At 47.1% G+C, this 17,261-nt stretch overlaps 1 protein-coding gene across 4 annotated transcripts in view; it reads left to right on the top strand.

The window, feature by feature from the left end:
• The first annotated feature begins 487 nt into the window (after positions 1-487).
• Positions 488-17,261, top strand: part of LOC310830971 (testis-expressed protein 2-like) — a 30,960-nt gene continuing 14,186 nt past the window's right edge. Inside the window, exons 1-3 of one of the 4 annotated variants that reach the window (XM_083710824.1) lie at positions 488-1,251; positions 1,646-2,103; positions 14,844-16,216. In XM_083710824.1, coding sequence (XP_083566950.1) covers positions 14,870-16,216 — 1,347 coding nt within the window. In that variant the 5' untranslated portion in view covers positions 488-1,251; positions 1,646-2,103; positions 14,844-14,869. Of the gene's footprint in view, positions 1,252-1,276; positions 2,104-11,191; positions 11,285-14,843; positions 16,217-17,261 lie in introns of those variants that run through there. The other 3 variants (XR_014557715.1, XM_083710825.1, XM_083710826.1) reach the window with 3 other exon arrangements.

Here is a 17,261-nt window from a genome sequence, read left to right as displayed (position 1 = left end):
GTGACTACCTATGATGACTATGCTCTGCCTCCAGTGTCAGAAACAGCAGTGCTTCTGACTACCAGTTGCTGGAAACCACAGGAGGGGAGGGTTGTTCTTGTGCTTAGGTCCCACTTGCAGGTTTCCCTTTTGGGGCATCTGGTTGGCCACTGTGAGAACAGGATGCCACTGTCCTGATCCAGCAGGTTCTTCTTATGTAAAGTAAAGAAGAAAAGGCAAGTAAAACTGCTCTAGTTTTTGAGCCCTAGAACAGCAGCAGCAGCAACTGAAAACTTTGCAAGGGGTCCCTATTTCCGCAGTTTCTTGTTTTCCCAAGGACAGAATTGCCAAGAGGAGAATGCTCATGCTTGTCCTGAACTGACCCCCACCTCATTGCAAGAGGAGGGGAAAGGGAAAGAAGCCACACCCCCGCATTGTGATTGGCCAGCTCTGCTATACGGTACCTCTGTGTGCAATCATAGGCTGTGGGAGGATTGGGTGGGGGGATGGGGCTCCAGCATTCAGTGGAGGGGGAGCTTTTGAGAAGGGGGGCAGCAGAGAAGGATTCTATTTTTAGCCTCTTTGATCCAGTGGCATATGGATCTGTAGGATGCTACTAGAAATCAGAACAAGGTTTTTGTTCATGTTATCCCCCAACCCCCGTGAAATTGCATTCCTTCATCTCACTGTGCTCTCCTTTGCTGTCCTAGAGATTGCAAATGCCGGCAGCACGGTGGCTGCTATGTATCCCCCATCCGTCAAGCAGATTTGTCACCCTTCCTCGAAACTGGGCATGGCGTGTTTCTCAAAAGCATCCCTTCCCTCCCCTGCCCCCCCCCTGTGATTGGACCGCACAGCGGGAGGCTGCAGCAGCATCAGCACCAGAATGAGCTAAGGATGCTGTGCTCCCCGCATTCCTCCATCCCTGGCACTCTGCTCTCTGGGCCAAACCTGCAGCTCTTTCCCCCCTTCCCCTCCCCCTCCTCAGAGCCCTGCTTCTGCTATGGCCAGGATGGCTGTAGCAGTGGCCTCAGCCGCTGCACTTCAGCTTAAATCTGGATCAGATCAGGTGGTGATGCAAGCAGGCAGCCGCGCAAGCTGCGATGCTCCTGTCCAGACTGGTAGATGGATAATCCTGTACTAGCAGCTGCGGGGCCGCGTGAAAAGGATCACTATCCGTGACCCACGTTCCGGTCCCAAGGGGCAGCAGGAAAGTCCAGATCTTGGCCCACTGAAGGCATAAGGAGGAAGGCACCCCCCCCCCCAAAAAAGGTGAGCTTGATGGAGAGCCTGGCAATTTTAGGTTCTTTTATTTTTGTGTCGAGCAAGGGTTGTGGTTTGGGGGTACACTCTGGAGGCAAAATATACAGAAGGGAAATAACTTTTTGCTGGACTAATTGCTGTGCAGGTGAACGTGTAGCAAGGGATGCGGGCTGTCTAGATTATAGACAGAGATGTGGAATTGACATAAACAGATCTATTTACTAGGAAGGTACCCAGTTTGTATCTCACGTAAGGAGAGATCGATTTGAAGAGCATCTAGCCGAGATATCTAAATTAGTGGGCACTGGGCAGGTATCCCACAGAACAAAAAGTTGTGGAGTACGAAAGGGAGAATTGGAGAGTTTCCTTTTCCTGCAAGTGGTTTACAATGGTCTCTTTCTAGCAGAGAGGCAAATCCCTCTAGCTCTGGAGGACTCTGCCTCGGACCTGACCTGTCTTGGCTCCGTTGCAGGAAAGGTTTGTTGCCCTGACTCCTGTCTGCAGTCTTCACTCTCTCGTCATTGCAAGGTTGTCTGCAATGCCCGCCGCATTTGGCTCTCGACGCACCAATGCCATCCAGGACTCGGAAGCCAGGTGAGGAGGAGAAGGAGCCTTTTTAGTTTTCTCTCCAGACTGGCTCAAGCAGTTCAGCCCAGGTGGTGCCAGCATTCTGAAGCGGGAAAGATGCCAGTGAAGAACCCTGGCACATCAGAGGTGCCACAGGCACAAGGTGGATGAAAAAGTATTTCTCTCTCCCTGTGAGCCAGCGTGCGGCAGAGGCCGTTTTCCCGATGAGGAACCAGCATGTGAGCTGGCACCATTGGATCTCCCTCTTTGCTGGCATCCTTCCAATCTGATCAGGTGAGTTTTATAGAGACTTCAGAGCTGGGAGAGGCTTTGGTCCCTGAGATACCCCTTCTCAAACTTGGCAGAAAAGAATGATAAGCAGGACTAGACCTTGTTTTCTTCCTCATTGCATCAAGGATTCAAAACAGAATAATAATCATGTTTTGGGTGCTACTGGCAATTATGAATAGGTGTATTAAAAATACATTTATTTTATGATGAGCTTCGTGGAATGGCTGGCCTTATAATTTTGGCCCCTGGCCCTTTCTGCTTGTGGCCTCAGTGCTGCAGTCAGCTGTGGTAGCCAATTTGCAAGGAAGCCAATGAGCTGTGGTAACCGCTGTTTACTGTAGTGCAGAGCTGGGGAACATGGGGTCCTGCAGAATGTTGCTGGACTCCAACTCCCAGCAGCCAGCATGGCTAGTGGTCAGGGATGATGGGAGTTGTGATTCAACAACACCTGGAGAGCCACAAGTTCCCAAGTCTTGCCTTATAGGTAAGTCACCCACTTGTATACAGTATAATACTTGACAAGAGAACCGGGATTGGGACGTCCAGTGGCACTCAGCAAGATGTACATTTTTTTTTTAATGCCCCATTCCTCCTGTATTATGAAATGCTGTGCCGCTTATAATGAAGTGTTAACAAGATCTGTGTTGGGCTTTGTCAACCTGGTAGTGCCCTCCAGCTATTTTGGACTCCAGTTTGGCCTGTGATTGGGAATGATCGTATGCTGATTGGGGGCTGATGGGAGTTGTGGTCCAAAACAATTGGAGGTAAATTTGGGGGAAGGCCAAGACTAGCACCACCAGCCAAAATGCTGGACTGCAACTTGTCTTTATGTTCAAAATATCTGATGGCCAGAGGACGACACGTAATATCTCAACAAAGTCTTCTTCTTCTTGTAAGATACTAGGCAGCCTCAAATAACCCAAAATGTGTGATTTTTAAGCAACTTTTTTGGAAGGTAGAGGAGCCTGGCAAGTAGCTCCACCACAGCATGCTGCACCTGAGCTGAACCATTGGTCCATCTAGCTCTGTAGCATCTACTCTGACTGGCAGCAGCTCTCCAGGGTTTTCGGCAGGGGGCATTCTCAGGTTCACTTGGGAGATGTCCGGGATTGAACCTGGGACCATTTGCATACAAAGCATGTGCTCTGCCACTGTGCAACAGACTTGCCCTTTAGGAAGTTGCTTTGCACCAAGATCACTGGTCTGCCTAACTCAGCATATTGTTTGCACTGATTTGCAGCAGCTCTCCGAGGTTTCAAGGCAGAAAACTTCCCCAGCCCTACCTGGAGATACCAGAAATTGAATCTGAGACCTTCTGCCTGTGAGGCAGATACTCCACCACTGATATTCCTGGCCCCGTGGTTTGGAATAAAGGGATGATTTAAATAGGAACACAGCAAGTTGCCATGTCCTGAATCAGACCATTGGCCCATCTAGCCCAGTTTTGTGTACACTGGCTGGCCTTCCAGGGTCTTAGACCAGAGTCTCCTACCTGGAGATGCCTGGGATTGAACCTGGGATATCCTGCATGGAGGGCGGATGTTCTGCCACTAAGCCACAGCCCCAACCCTCCACGATCAATGAGCCCAGTTTTGCAAACAGCTTCCACACAGCTGTAAATCTTGTCACACACACACACCCTTTTCAGATCTGAAGGCAGACCCACAGCTAAAGATTCACCTCTCTGGGTGGCTACTGAGAGAACAAGGTTGGCCAAAGGAGACGAGCAAAGGCAGAGGTTTGAGATCTGTGTGGCAAAGCAGGTCGATCAAAGCCACCGTCCCCCTCTGGATGCTGCCATTTTAAATTAGGTCAGTCGTTCATCCAGGATAGATTTCTGCAGCGCACCCCTCCTTCTTTGCAGAGCAGAATTTATTGTCAGTGGCAGGTGCCTAGAGAACATTGCTTGAGTGAGGAGGTCCTCCCCCTCTGCCTCGCTGGATGTCTGTGCATCCGGCTGAGAAAGGAAAGAGCAACAGATTATCCCAGAGAGTCTGAGAGGTTGCAAGGAATCAAGAGAGTCAACTTCTTTAATAATAGCTGCAGACTCTGCTCTTCTGCACCACCACCCTCCCACACCCTATTTTATATGTTTATTTATTTAAGGGGGTGGGGAGCCTTTTTCAGCCTGTGGGCTGGATACCTTTCTGAACAACCTGGGGTGGGTGGAGCCATAAATGCATTCCCCCCCCCTTTGTACAGAAAGCTAGTTTCTACCCACCCACCTCTGTATCCCCCCCATCTAGGCAAGCAAAAGAGGAATGATCAGAGTTCAAGAAAAGCATGCTAGCTGGGCAGAAACACTGAAGGAGGGTGCAAAAGAGGGTGCAACCTGGGGACAGTCCTGAGAGCCAGACAGAAAGGTCTAGAGAGCCACATTTGGCCCCCTAGGCTGAGGTTCCCAACCCCTGATTTATTTTATGAGATTTTTATCCTCCCCTTCCTGTAAGCTTCCAAATAAATTAACTTATCTTTATGTACAGCTCTGCTTCCTCCTAGCCTATGATGGAAAAGGGATGGAAATCCATCTGCCTTTGATATGGCTGTTGCCTCAGCTATGATGGGGGATGCTTAGACTTAGAGGGACTTTTTTAGTTTTGGAGGGATCAGTGCATTAAAATCTGGAATCACTGTGTTCAACAACATCTCTGTCCAATGCTGCAGTCTGAAAATGAGAAACTGCCTGGGCCTTTTTAAAAAAAAAAAAAAAAAGCAATAATACTGGGAGTTCATCCTTTCTTATAAGAAATTATCAACTTGTACCTGAGTTTACTTATTTCCTCCTCCCTCCCAATCTGTTTTGCTTTTCTGCTGCATCTTTTTAGACTAAGGTTGAGAGCAGGGCCTGTGCTGTTATTATTGATCTTTCTGAGAACCCTTTTTGGCTGAAGAGCAGGATGAAAGTTCTTTAAATAAATAAATGCAGACAGTGCCTTCTCGCTCCTGCCCAAATCTGACCCTAATTCTATATTTGTAGGACAGATCAAAGTAATGCTTAATAGGCACTTTGCCTATGCTTGAAATATTTCCTTCTGTTTTACGAAGTCTCATGCACAGAGATGATATCTCTGTAATAAAAACCTGACTTTGAAAGTAACTTTCCTACCATTGTTGTTGTTTAGTCGTTTAGTCGTGTCTGACTCTTTGTGACCCCATGGACCAGAGCATGCCAGGCACTCCTGTCTTCCACTGCCTCCTGCAATTTGGTCAGACTCATGTTTGTAGCTTCGAGAACACTGTCCAACCACCTCGTCCTCTGTCATCCCCTTCTCCTTGTGCCCTCAATCTTTCCCAACATCAGGGTCTTTTCCAGGGAGTCTTCTCTTCTCATGAGGTGGCCAAAGTACTGGAGCCTCAGCTTCAGGATCTCTCCTTCCAGTGAGCACTCAGGGCTAATTTCCTTAAGATACAAAATATGTATTTTATCAAATTGTTGAACTTATCTTATATTTTGGAAATGTACATCCAGGGGTTTTTTCCTATAAATTTTTTTGGGGCCCCCGAGAGAGTGGGGCCCTAAGCTATAGCTTGTTTAGCTTATACGTAAATCCGGCACTGGCCACAGCCTTTCTTTGTATGAGAGTCGCTCCTTCCCCTTGCTCATTTTGTTTTTTCCTTTTCTGGACTGCCCATAATAATCCTTGTCAGCAGCATGGAAATCCCTGCAACTGCAAACTCTCAAGATTCACAGAGTTCTCCGGCAACATTCCATAGTACTCGCACTTCATAGAATCATAGAGTTGGAAGAGGAACCTCAGAGTTCATCTATCCCAACCCCGCTCAATGCTGGATCTGCAGTGCTGGACCTTGTAACTGCAGCATCCTCGGCTGCCTTTGCTTACTCCTCCAGCAGAGGTGGAGAGCTTTTAGAGCCTGGCTGTTGTTGTTTTTAAATTCCATTTAGCTTTGCAATCTTCACTTTTATGCATATTGCTCAAGGCTGAGAAGCTTGAGATTTAGAAGGTGCTGGTACAACCTTTTATTTTTAGCTTGGGTGAGCTATGAGCATTTCAGCTTCCATAAGTGGGGCTTGATATGCTTGTCATCAACACCTTCTGCAACAATTGAGAGATTAGGCCCCAGTGAAACAGCTTCATGTCAGGTCAGACTATTTGTCTGTTATCACCCAACATCCTAGAACACAGGAAGCTGCCTTCTCCTGAGTCAGACCATTGGTCCATCCAGCTCAGTATTGCCTACACCCGTGGTTCCCAAACTGTTTGAGGCCACTGCCCCCTTGTTCCCATAAGCTCATCCCCAGTGTGCACTGCCCTATAAAAAGCATTATTCAGAATAGCAGTCTGCATCACCCACTAAGGGAGATAAAACCACAAGAATATTCAAAACAGTAACAATGAATTGCACATTTATTCAAAATCCAATTCAAACTATTTAATTAATTCAAATGTATGAACTTGATTTGGCTGATACCAGCTTTACCTATAACTAGCTGTCTTGTGACGTGTGACGACTCAGAATTGTGAATACAAACAAGCGTGACCGAAGGAAATAGCTTTGAAAGCGATAAGAACAGCAAAACGTTAAATACAAAGCGAGGAAGGTGATTCGCTCTAGGCAGGAAAAAAGCCCTGGACTCATCTTAACAAAAATGTTTTTAGCAGGCACCGAGAAGAGTACAGCGAAGGCGCCTTCTTGATATCAATAGGCAGGGAGTTCCAAAGTGTAGGAGCTGCCACACTCAAAGATTGAGTGTCACACACCTGTGACAATGTCAATTCCAGAGACAGAGCTAGCAGCTCCGGCACCCGGAGCGGCGCACATGCTGTGCACCCAGGGGCGGGGGCATGGGGGCGAGGTGAGCGTCCCAGGGGGGTGGATCAAGCTGCCCATGGGGGGTGGAGCAAGCTGCCCATGGCAAGCTGCTTCCTGGGTGGGTGGGTGGTTTGGGAGTTGCGCTGCTTTGCCAGCAGGCTTCCTCCCTTCCCTCTTCCTTTTGACAGCTCGGGGGAGGCTCCCCCACCCAGGAAGCAGCCTGGGAGCGGGGGGCAATGGCATGCCACCCACCCACAACTCCCAAGCCTCCCCTGAGCTGTCAAAAAGAAGGGGGAAGGGTGGAAGGCCCCCAGCAAGGTGGCGCAGCTCTGCCCCTTCCCCTGACAGCTCGGGGTAGGCTTGGGAGTCGCGGGCAGGAGGCATGCCAAATGTCACCCCCATCAGTGATGACACCTGGGGCAAACTGCCCCCCCACCCCCTTCCTCCGCCCCTGGTCAGTTCTACCGATCAAAGTGGCTGAACGGGCATATATGGGGTAAGGCAATCTTGTAGCTGAACTCTGATGCCAAGTCATTAAGGGTTTTATATACTAAAAGTAAGACCTTGAACTTGGCCCAGTAGCAAATTGACAGTCGGCGCAGATCTCTGAGCACAGGCATGATAGGCTGACAGGGCCTCACTTCTGTCAGCAATCATGCTGCAGCATTCGGCACTAACTGTAGCCTCTGGATCAAATGCAAGGGAAGGGAAGCCGCATGTAGAGCATGTTGCAGTAACCCAGAAAGCCTTAAAGATCCAGGGTGCTTCTCTCTCTGCCCTTGAAGGTCAGCCAGGAATTTCCTATGAGATTTAGGGCTGTAGGACCTCTCCAGTAGGTCTGGTCAAGGGCAGGATTGTGCCCCAAGCTATTTCACAAGACTACATCTCCCAGCACTCCATAGGGAGGAGATGTTTCGCCAGTTACGCTAGCTTGAAGTGCAGGTGTGGCTTTAATCGAGGAGCGAATGAGGGCTGAGTCCTGCAGCTGAGGAAAGCGTTTCAACTGCAGAACTAATAATGGCAGCAATTAGCTTTTGGCGAGGATGCTCAATCAGAGATAATTAGACGAGGGAATTCCTGACTCTATAATTGATACGTCTCTTCAAAGGGGGCAGGACAAGCCATATTTGATGAGAGCAATTTGCAGCCAAACCACCAGATTGGCATGAAGGAGGATGAGAGCGCCCAGAAGTGCCATTTTCCCTGTTTCCTACAAGGCAACAAGAAGGAGCAAAAAGCCAGGAATGGCGAACGGGAGTCTATTAGATGGATTGTCAGCTACATTTTAGGCCAGGGATAGGGCCTCTTCTGCTCCCATTATCCTTGACTGGTGGCTATGATTAAGCTGATGCAAGTTGGAGTCCAATGAAACCTGGAGAGTCTGATGTTCCCCCATCCTCCTTATAGGTCCTAAGCCTGTTGTTATCCCAAGAGCTCTTGCCCCTCTGCCTAGCCAGGTATTAGCTATTGTGATACTATAGAATGCTCGCCAACATTTAATGCTCTCCAACACACTGTGGGAGAAACGTCAGTGATTACAATGCTCTGTTTTTATTGCTGACCCTGAACCCAGCCCTGAATGAGCTATTAGATGGATGTTAAATGTTTGGGTGGGACGCAGGTGGCGCTGTGAGTTAAACCACAGAGCTTAGGATTTGCTGATCAGAAGGTCCGCGTTTTGAATCCCTGCGACGGGGTGAGCTCCCGTTGCTTGGTCCCTGCTCCTGCCAACCTAGCAGTTCGAAAGCATGACAAAGTGCAAGTAGATAAATAGGTACCACTCCGGCGGGAAGGTAAACAGCATTTCCGTGCACTGCACTGGTTCGCCAGAAGCGGCTTAGTCATGCTGGCCACATGACCCGGAAGCTGTATGCCAGCTCCCTCGGCCAATAAAGCGAGATGAGTCCCGCAACCCCAGAGTCGGTCACGACTGGACCTAATGCTCAGGGGTCCCTTTACCTTTACCTTTTTAAATGTTTGGGTGAAAGGACCATCTCTCCATGGTAGAGCATCTGCTTTGCATGCAGAAGGCTCACAGGTTCAGTCCCTGATGGCATCTCCACATAGGGCTAGGAATTTCTCCCCTCTGAAGTCCTGGAGATTCGCCTCAAGTTATTGTGGATCATACTAAGCTTGGTAGGCCAAAGGTCTGACTCTCTGTAAGACACCATCCTATGTTCTGTACTTTAAAGAGCAAGGATTTCTAAAGCGAGCAAGATAGATATGGACTTACGAGGCTCACCCTTCCTAGGAGCTGGTGCAAGAAGGCGCAGGTTGAATTCTAGGACCTGATCTGCCACCAAGCAGGTTTAGACTAGGGAATCTGGACAGACACATCTAGCTTCAAAAATCTACAAAACCAGCAATATTTACAACCAAGAACATCTCCAGGAGACTCTGCTGTCCTCCGCTAATTGATTTTCCTCCCCATCTTGCCACAATAGCCTGTTGTAGTTGTTGTTATAACAAAAGGAGCCCAGGGCAGCAAAGGTATCAATACTAATATAATTAAAACTTTAAAGCAACCTTCTAAAAAAACAGTTTTAAATTCCCCCCAGGCAGTCTTTTTCAGTGGTTTCTACAAATTGCTGTGTACTCCAAGTTCCTTCTCAAGAAAATGAGCTTTCTAAATCTGGATCATCTTTATTGTGCTATTGATTGTGCTTTCAGCAAGTTAATAACCTCTCAGGAAATGGGGACTGCCTTTTGCATACTCAGAAACCACTCAAGGCAGGACTCAGTGATTGACAGCAGAGAAAATGCTGACCCCCCTAAGTGAGATGTAGGCTGGAGACAGATCAATAGTTTTGCACTTTCTTTCTTTACCCCCCCCCCCCACCAGGGAGTTGAAGGGGGTAGGATCTTTCACTTGGGAGACAGATCCTCCAAATGTCACCTCTCCTTGTGGCATATATAGGGGGATATTACAACCTCTCCTTACCTTCAGGAACCATTAGTGCCCCTGTGACATCACAGCAGCCATTTCTCCAATCCCAACCCTCATCTCAAGCCTGTTTGCATAACAAGCAACTTACACACCTACAGTATTGTTGGAGGGACTTCTCTTCTTAACATGGACTGGTGCAATGGATCAAAAATACATTGTGAGCATGCAAATGTGAGCAATAGTCAAAAGAGCTGCACCATCTCTGTGCCAGCCAGCTGGGGGGGGGGGGGGCATTTTGTTCATTACAAAACAATTAGTGCCAAGAAATATCTGTGCTATTGCCAGGGCGGCAGATTCCTCAAACTATATTTCTCTTGCTGTGAGGGAAATAGACTAACAAAGCTGACTGAAACTAGTTTGCAGGGAGAGGGAGGGAAGAGCAGGAGCACCTGCTTTACAACACAAAGTTCCCGTGTTTGATTTCCGGCATCTCCAGGTAGGGCTGGGATGGGAAAGACTTGTCTGAAACCCTGCAGAGCTGCTGCCAGTCAGTGTTGATAGTACTGAGCCAGAGGGACCAAAGGTCTGAGTTGGTATAAGGCAGCTTTTTTTGTTCTTGTGTTCCTAAACCTACACTCCACTAGTGCCATTCCCCATCTGTTGCCTCTTCATAGATCCCCAGATAGACTGGAGACGTTATTTCAGGTTCATTTTGTTGATGAAGAAAAGGGATTAGGGAAATGTAAGGAATATGGATGGCACTGTGGGTTAAACCACAGAGCCTAGGACTTGCAGATCAGAAGGTTGGCAGTTCGAATCCCCGTGACGGGGTGAGCTCCTGTTGCTCGGTCCCAGCTCCTGCCAACCTAGCAGCTTGAAAGCACATCAAAGTGCAAGTAGATAAATAGGTACTGCTCTGGCGGGAAGGTAAACGGTGTTTCCGTGCGCTGCTCTGGTTCACCTGAAGTGGCTTAGTCATGCTGGCCACATGACCCGGAAGCTGTACGCCGACTCCTTCAGCCAATAAAGCAAGATGAGCGCCGCAACCCCAGAGTCGGTCCATGACTGGACCTCATGGTCAGGGGTACCTTTACCTTTAAGGAACATGGAGGCCCTACAATGTTCAGGCTGAGAATGGCAGCTGGGGCAACAGCATTGCAGCTTCTGATTAATTCATGCCCGTAAAGTGCTTAAAAGAGCTTGCCAGAAATAGTGAGCCTTTAAACAAAGGAGCAAGCAGGCTTCCAACTTGAAAATCAGGGAAGGATATGCGTCCTGACAGAGTAAATGCAAAGAATGTTCTGAAGGCAAAGCAAACTTTTCCTTGTGTGCTGGCATAGTACTCGGTTGTTCTTGTTCTTGTTTTTATTATGTATTTTGTGTTCATATATTTTGATTTTATGTTGTGAACTGCCCTGAGACCTGCAGGTATAGGGCAGTATACAAATAACAACAATAGATGGGAAAGTGCCCTGGGCAACAGTCCCGGGCATTGAAAAGCCTGTCCCAGTGAAATATCAGAGGGTGAGTTGCATCCACACACACCGCTTTGCTTATTGGCATCTGTCCAGAAGCTCATCCAAGTGACCTGTTAATTGACCGTTTCATCCAGCTTTGCTTGTGTAGAGTTTACACATAGGTTTGGCTACATCCGGTCTTTATTAAGCATTCATTCTGGGGGGTTTTTGTTGAGAGGTTATACCAGGTAATTTAGGTTTGCACAATTTTTTTAAATTAATAGATATACTGCTATTTTTTTAAAAAAAAAGTCAGAGCAGTTTACAACAATTGTACATAAAACCATGCAATGAAAATATATATTCAAAAAGTTAAAATCAGAAATCAGCCAGCTACTGTAGAAGGTTACGGTACATCTTAATTGCCTTCATAGTGGAATAGGAAAGTTATCAGCAGGGCTTTAAAAGTTGAAACAGAAGACACCTCTTGAATCTCCATTGGCAGGGTGTTCCACAGGACTGGGCAGATGACACTAAAGGCTCGATTTCTTGTTGTTGTCAGATGAGCCTCCCCAGTTCTGGGAATGGTCAGAGATGCTACTGCAGATTATCTCAGTGATTGAGCTGAGATATAAGGCTTCAGGTGGTCACTGGTGTACCCTAGACCCGTGTTGTCCAGGGCTTTGCAAATTAAGACAAGGACTTTTAACCTGGCTCAGTACAGTGGTACCTCGGGTTAAGAACTTAATTTGTTCTGAAGGTCCGTTCTTAACCTGAAACTGTTCTTAACCTGAGGTACCACTTTAGCTAATGGGGCCTCCTGCTGCCGCCGCGCGATTTCTGTTCTCATCCTGAAGCAAAGTTCTTAACCCGAGATACTATTTCTGGGTTAGCGGAATCTGTAACCTGAAGCATCTGTAACCTGAAGCGTCTGTAACCTGAGGTACCACTGTAGTAGATGGGCAGCCAGGGTCAGCTAGATGACACTGCATTCTGCTTCAGCTGCAGCTTCTGAACCAGGTCCAAGGGCAGACCCAAGTAGAGAGCACTGCAGTAATCCAGGATTGAAGTTGCCAACGTACGGGTTACAGTTATGAGGTTAAGTGTCATCATAAAGTGGGTTAAAGTACTCAGTTGCCATAGCTTAACAAAACCTCTTTAAAAAAAAAGAATTGGGCTTTCTGCAGTTTGGAAAAATGACAAGGAAATGCACTAGAAAGCATAGGATGGGTGGGAGGGTGCCTTAATGGGAAGACATATAAACACCTCATAGGCCAATCCAAATGAATTCTCTATATATCTGTCATCTGGGGGAACCCTATCTATTTCTGCACCAAGTTAACCAATTTATCTGCAAAAAAGGAAACCCATCATGAGATCTATAGAAACGTGATTTAAAAAATAAATAAATAACGGAAGCAGAGATTCCGAGGACAATGAATTTTGCACTCAGGAAACATTCAGTATTTATTCTAATGTAGAATCTCAAACATACACACAACCCTGGTAATAATCCTAAAGGTCAGAACATCAGAATCCCTGACCTATTATTATTTTTTGAACAACTTTTTACCAATAGAACTCTCAGCAGAGAATCTCCCTTGCAGCACAACCTATTTTTAATTCATTGCTTTTTAAAAATCCCCGAGGGATTTAAGATTAATGTGACAATGCATGAGTCACTCTTGCTGAAAGCTAAAGTCAGTTAAAAATACAAGTTTACAAAGCTAAAAATAATAATTTAAAAAAACTGAAAACCCAATGACAACCCAGAACACAGCTTGGGAAACTGTGATTCCATTAGGTTATTTTTTTAAAAATGGGAATAAATGTTCCCAGTAAAGCCAAATGCTGGCAATATAGATGATGTTACTATAAAGATCAATGGTCCCAAAAGACAAAGAGTTGAAACTATGTCATAATCAGAGTAAACCTATTGAAATAAATAGGCATAACTGATTTAAATCTATTACTTTCAGGGAATCTACCCTGAATATGCCTTAAGGCTGAAAGTTATGTTTGATAATCTGGCTTCTTTTTCTTCTTCTTATGCATTGATTAAATAAGATAGGGAAGTAAAGGGGGGGAACCATGAATAGTGTCTGAATTGCCATCACATCTTGCTCTGTTGCTGAATTTTAAAATCCTGTCATTTCAAAAATGAGGAAGATTCTGGAGTTCCACTTTACAGGCAGATCTGTACCACAGCTTCGTCGTCCCGTCCCGCCGCCCCCCCCCCCCCGCTTCCACTCTGAGAGAGTTGGTGAGGAAATTTGGGATTTCCTACAGATAATGCTTAGAGCCATTTCATCAGATTACAATTTCCAGCATTCTTAGGCAGAAAATGGCCATGAAAAGTATGCAAAACGAAGCTAAGTATGTAGTCCAGACAATGATTTTTATTTATTTAAAATAATCTCTCAACTGCTTTTCATTTCAAGACAATATCTCAAAGTGGTTTATAGCAAGGAAATAACGCAGCAATAAAATCAGTGAAAAGGGACGCAGGTGGCGCTGTGGGTTAAAGCCTCAGCGCCTAGGACTTGCCGATCGAAAGGTCGGTGGTTCGAATCCCTGTGGCGGGGTGCGCTCCTGCTGCTCGGTCCCAGCGCCTGCCAACCTAGCAGTTCGAAAGCACCTCCGGGTGCAAGTAGATAAATAGGGACCGCTTACCAGCGGGAAGGTAAACGGCGTTTCCGTGTGCGGCTCTGGCTCGCCAGAGCAGCGATGTCACGCTGGCCACGTGACCCGGAAGTGTCTCCGGACAGCGCTGGCCCCTGGCCTCTTAACTGAGATGGGCGCACAACCCCAGAGTCTGTCAAGACTGGCCCGTACGGGCAGGGGTACCTTTACCTTTACTAAAATCAGTGAAAAACTCCTTAAAACTTAGCAACATGATCCAGAGGCAATAAAAATACCCACAAGCATCTGTTGGAGATGCCTGGTCAGAGATGTGTTTTCATTAGACAGTGAAAGTGTTCCACCACTATTGCCTGCTGTATCACCTATGGGTGGGCACTTCAAGGACAGGACAGCCTTTGCAAAAGGCTGCTCTCCAGCTATTTTGGACTACAACTACAGTCGTACCTTGAAAGTCGAACAGAATTTCGACTTCCCAAACGTTTGGAAACCAAAGCACAGCTTCCGAGCTGCTGCAGGAGCTTCCTGCAGCCAGTCAGAAGCTGAGGAAGCCCCATCAGACGTTCGGGTTCCAAAACTGGTTTGCAAACCGGAACAGTCACTTCCAGGTTTGTGGAGTTCAGAAGCCAAAATGTTCAAGAACTAAGCTGTTTGAAAACCAGGGTACAAATGTATGTGGTTGGTGGGAGTTGTAGTCCAAAATAACTGGAGGGCACCAGCTTTACACCACTGAGGAGGCTAGAAGGGCCTCTTCTTAGAAGATCTTGATGATGGAGTGAATCTAGCTGTGGGGAAATGTGCCTTCAGGCTACCTTGACCTGAGTTTTTTCAGGCTTTGTATGCCCACGAGCACTGGGGCTGACAATACCGTAGTTTGTAAAACTTTATGGAACTGAATAATGCCTTACATGATGAGATTATTTCTATTCCATGAGGCTTGATCTGAAGGTTCGCATGTCTCTGAATGTCTCCCATCACTTTTGCAGGTTCAGTGTCAGGGAGGATGTGAAAGATGGATGACCACTCTCAAATCACTTTTGGTCCATTGACTGCAAAGTATTCTTCCCAACCGTACCCTCAGCAGGGAGGCGAACCTGCTAGTTCCCAACAGTTAGCCAACCACCTTGCTGCTCCCAGCAAAGAAGATGACTGGGAAGGCGTAGATGGAAATGAACTGATCTTTGCCTTAGATGATGAGGAAGATGCAACTCCTGACTCACCTGACCACTTTTCTATGTGTGAAGATATTGGGAAACAGGATGAACATCAGAAAGAGTCCACATTCCACATGCCATCCCCTCTGCCGTCTCCTCCTGAACTGGATTTATTGCCCGCCCTCCCCACTTCCAGTTCACCCAGTTTATCACCCCAGAGATCAACAGGCCTTGTAAACCCTCAAGGCCCCAAGCCATTAATCAACTTAGTGAAATCCCTCTCAACTGAAATTGAGCCCCGGGACGCCTCTTCCCTCAAGCCCCAACCTTTGCTGAGCTTGGTCAAATCCATTTCAACCGAGATATCCCGCCTGGAGCCAGAGGTGACACAGTCCAAGTCCGACTCCAAGCTCAATGTCCATCGATGGCGGCAGATCACCCATCCCAAGGGCAAAAATGGGGATTCTAGGACGGCTCCCTCCTCCCCCAACATTTCCCCCTCAGAGAGCAAAAGCAGTTTCTTCAAGGCTCAGGAGGCCAAATTTGAGGACACGAAAAGGCGGTTTTCCGAGGCCATGCATGAACCCCTTAGCAGACTCAGCAAAATCATGGGGGATGAGAATAATGTTTCACCAAAACACAGATCCCCACTTTCTGGCAACCACACCCACGATTCCCCTTCTAGCCACAGCAAGGAGACCATTTGGGAAGACGAGAAGAGCCCCGCCCAGGAGACCAATCTGCATGGGGCTGTTCCAGGACAGCCATCTGGGAGGAGCCAAGTGGAGGACTATTGCCACAGTGAACAGAAATGGGGTTCCTCCTTGAACTGCCAGTATGAAATCTGCTCCTATGGAGATGTCATCCAAGTGGTGGAGGTTGCTGCGGACAAAAGCAGTGGCACGGAGGAAGTGCGGATGCTTCCACCTCTGGACATCCTCCGCCCCACCAAGCCTTGTAGCAGAGTGCCATGCAAAGCGCTTGTCTGTGTCGCCATCTTGGCCTACCATTATTTTGTGCTGCCGCTGCCTCCTTACATCTCAGGCCTCTGCCTTGGCTTGGCATGTGGGTTCATGCTGGGCTTCCTCATTATTCTTCTGATGATGCCAAAGCGTTCCTTGTCTCCACGGAAAAGGCAGACATCTCTAGACCAGCTGCCATCAGAGACGCTGAATCAGCAGCCCCAGGAACCCAACATTCTTAAGGTAGGAGATAAGGGTGTTGGAAGTTGGCCATTGGTCCCATATAGCCTCATAATGTCTGCACTGACTGGCAGTGGCTTTCCAGTCTTTTAGCCGGGGAACTCTCAGTTCTACTTGGGGATTGAACCCGGGACCATCTGCATGCAAAGTACATTCTCTGCCCCTGAGCTACAGCCCATCCCCAACAAATTGCTCAGTGGAACCAATCTGAGGCAGAATGCTGAAACAAAAATCCTGTCACCGTCATTTGTTTCCAGACATCTCAACTGATATTTTTAAAAATTTTATGAAATTATACATAGCTAGCTGTACTGGGCAGGGTGGGTTGACATTTTGACAACAATCTAAGATTCTGACGTTTGCACAAGAAACTATAGTAACCAGAATAACCCAGAGTTTATGAAAAAGAAAAGAAAAACACTGGGCTGCCATTTTTTTCCTGACCAATTGGCCGTCCAGTTGGTTGAAAGGTTTTATATAATGTTTAATTTTTGTTTTTTTGTTTTTTATGAATTAGTTTTTGTACCACCCTAAGAACTTTTGGGTTGAAGAGCTGGTTATAAATGGAATCAATCAATCAATCAATCAATCAATCAATCAGTTAATCAGTCAGTCCTAGGCCAGACATTGCCCACTCTTAACAAAGAGCCCTTGGTTGGTGGGGTTGGTCAAGATCCCTCAGTGAAGGGGCAGCCATTCTCTACAGTTGCCCCAGCATTCATTCATAGATTTATTTATTGCATTTATAACCTATCTTTCCTCTAATAATCTCAAGCTGCTGTTCAGTGTTCTTCCCCATTCCATTTTATCCTCACAACAGCCCTGTGAGGGAGGTTAGGCTGAGAGACCATAGTTTGCCCAAGGTGACCCAGGAAGATTCATACGGCTGAGTGGGGATTTGAACCCTGCTCTCCTAGATCCTAGCCCAACCTGCATAGCCAGTATGTCAGGTAGAGATAGGCCAGGGGATTCATTTAGGTTTGCATTTAAAGGCAAACCAACTTAATTTGTACTTTCCAAAGCAAACCAAAACACAGCCACCCTTTGA

The sequence above is a fragment of the Podarcis gaigeae genome (genome assembly GCF_964106915.1).
Source record: "Podarcis gaigeae genome assembly, chromosome: 14".
Classification (NCBI taxonomy): domain Eukaryota; kingdom Metazoa; phylum Chordata; class Lepidosauria; order Squamata; family Lacertidae; genus Podarcis; species Podarcis gaigeae.
Note: the sequence above shows the minus strand (reverse complement) of the source record. Positions and strands in the feature narration are given on the sequence as shown.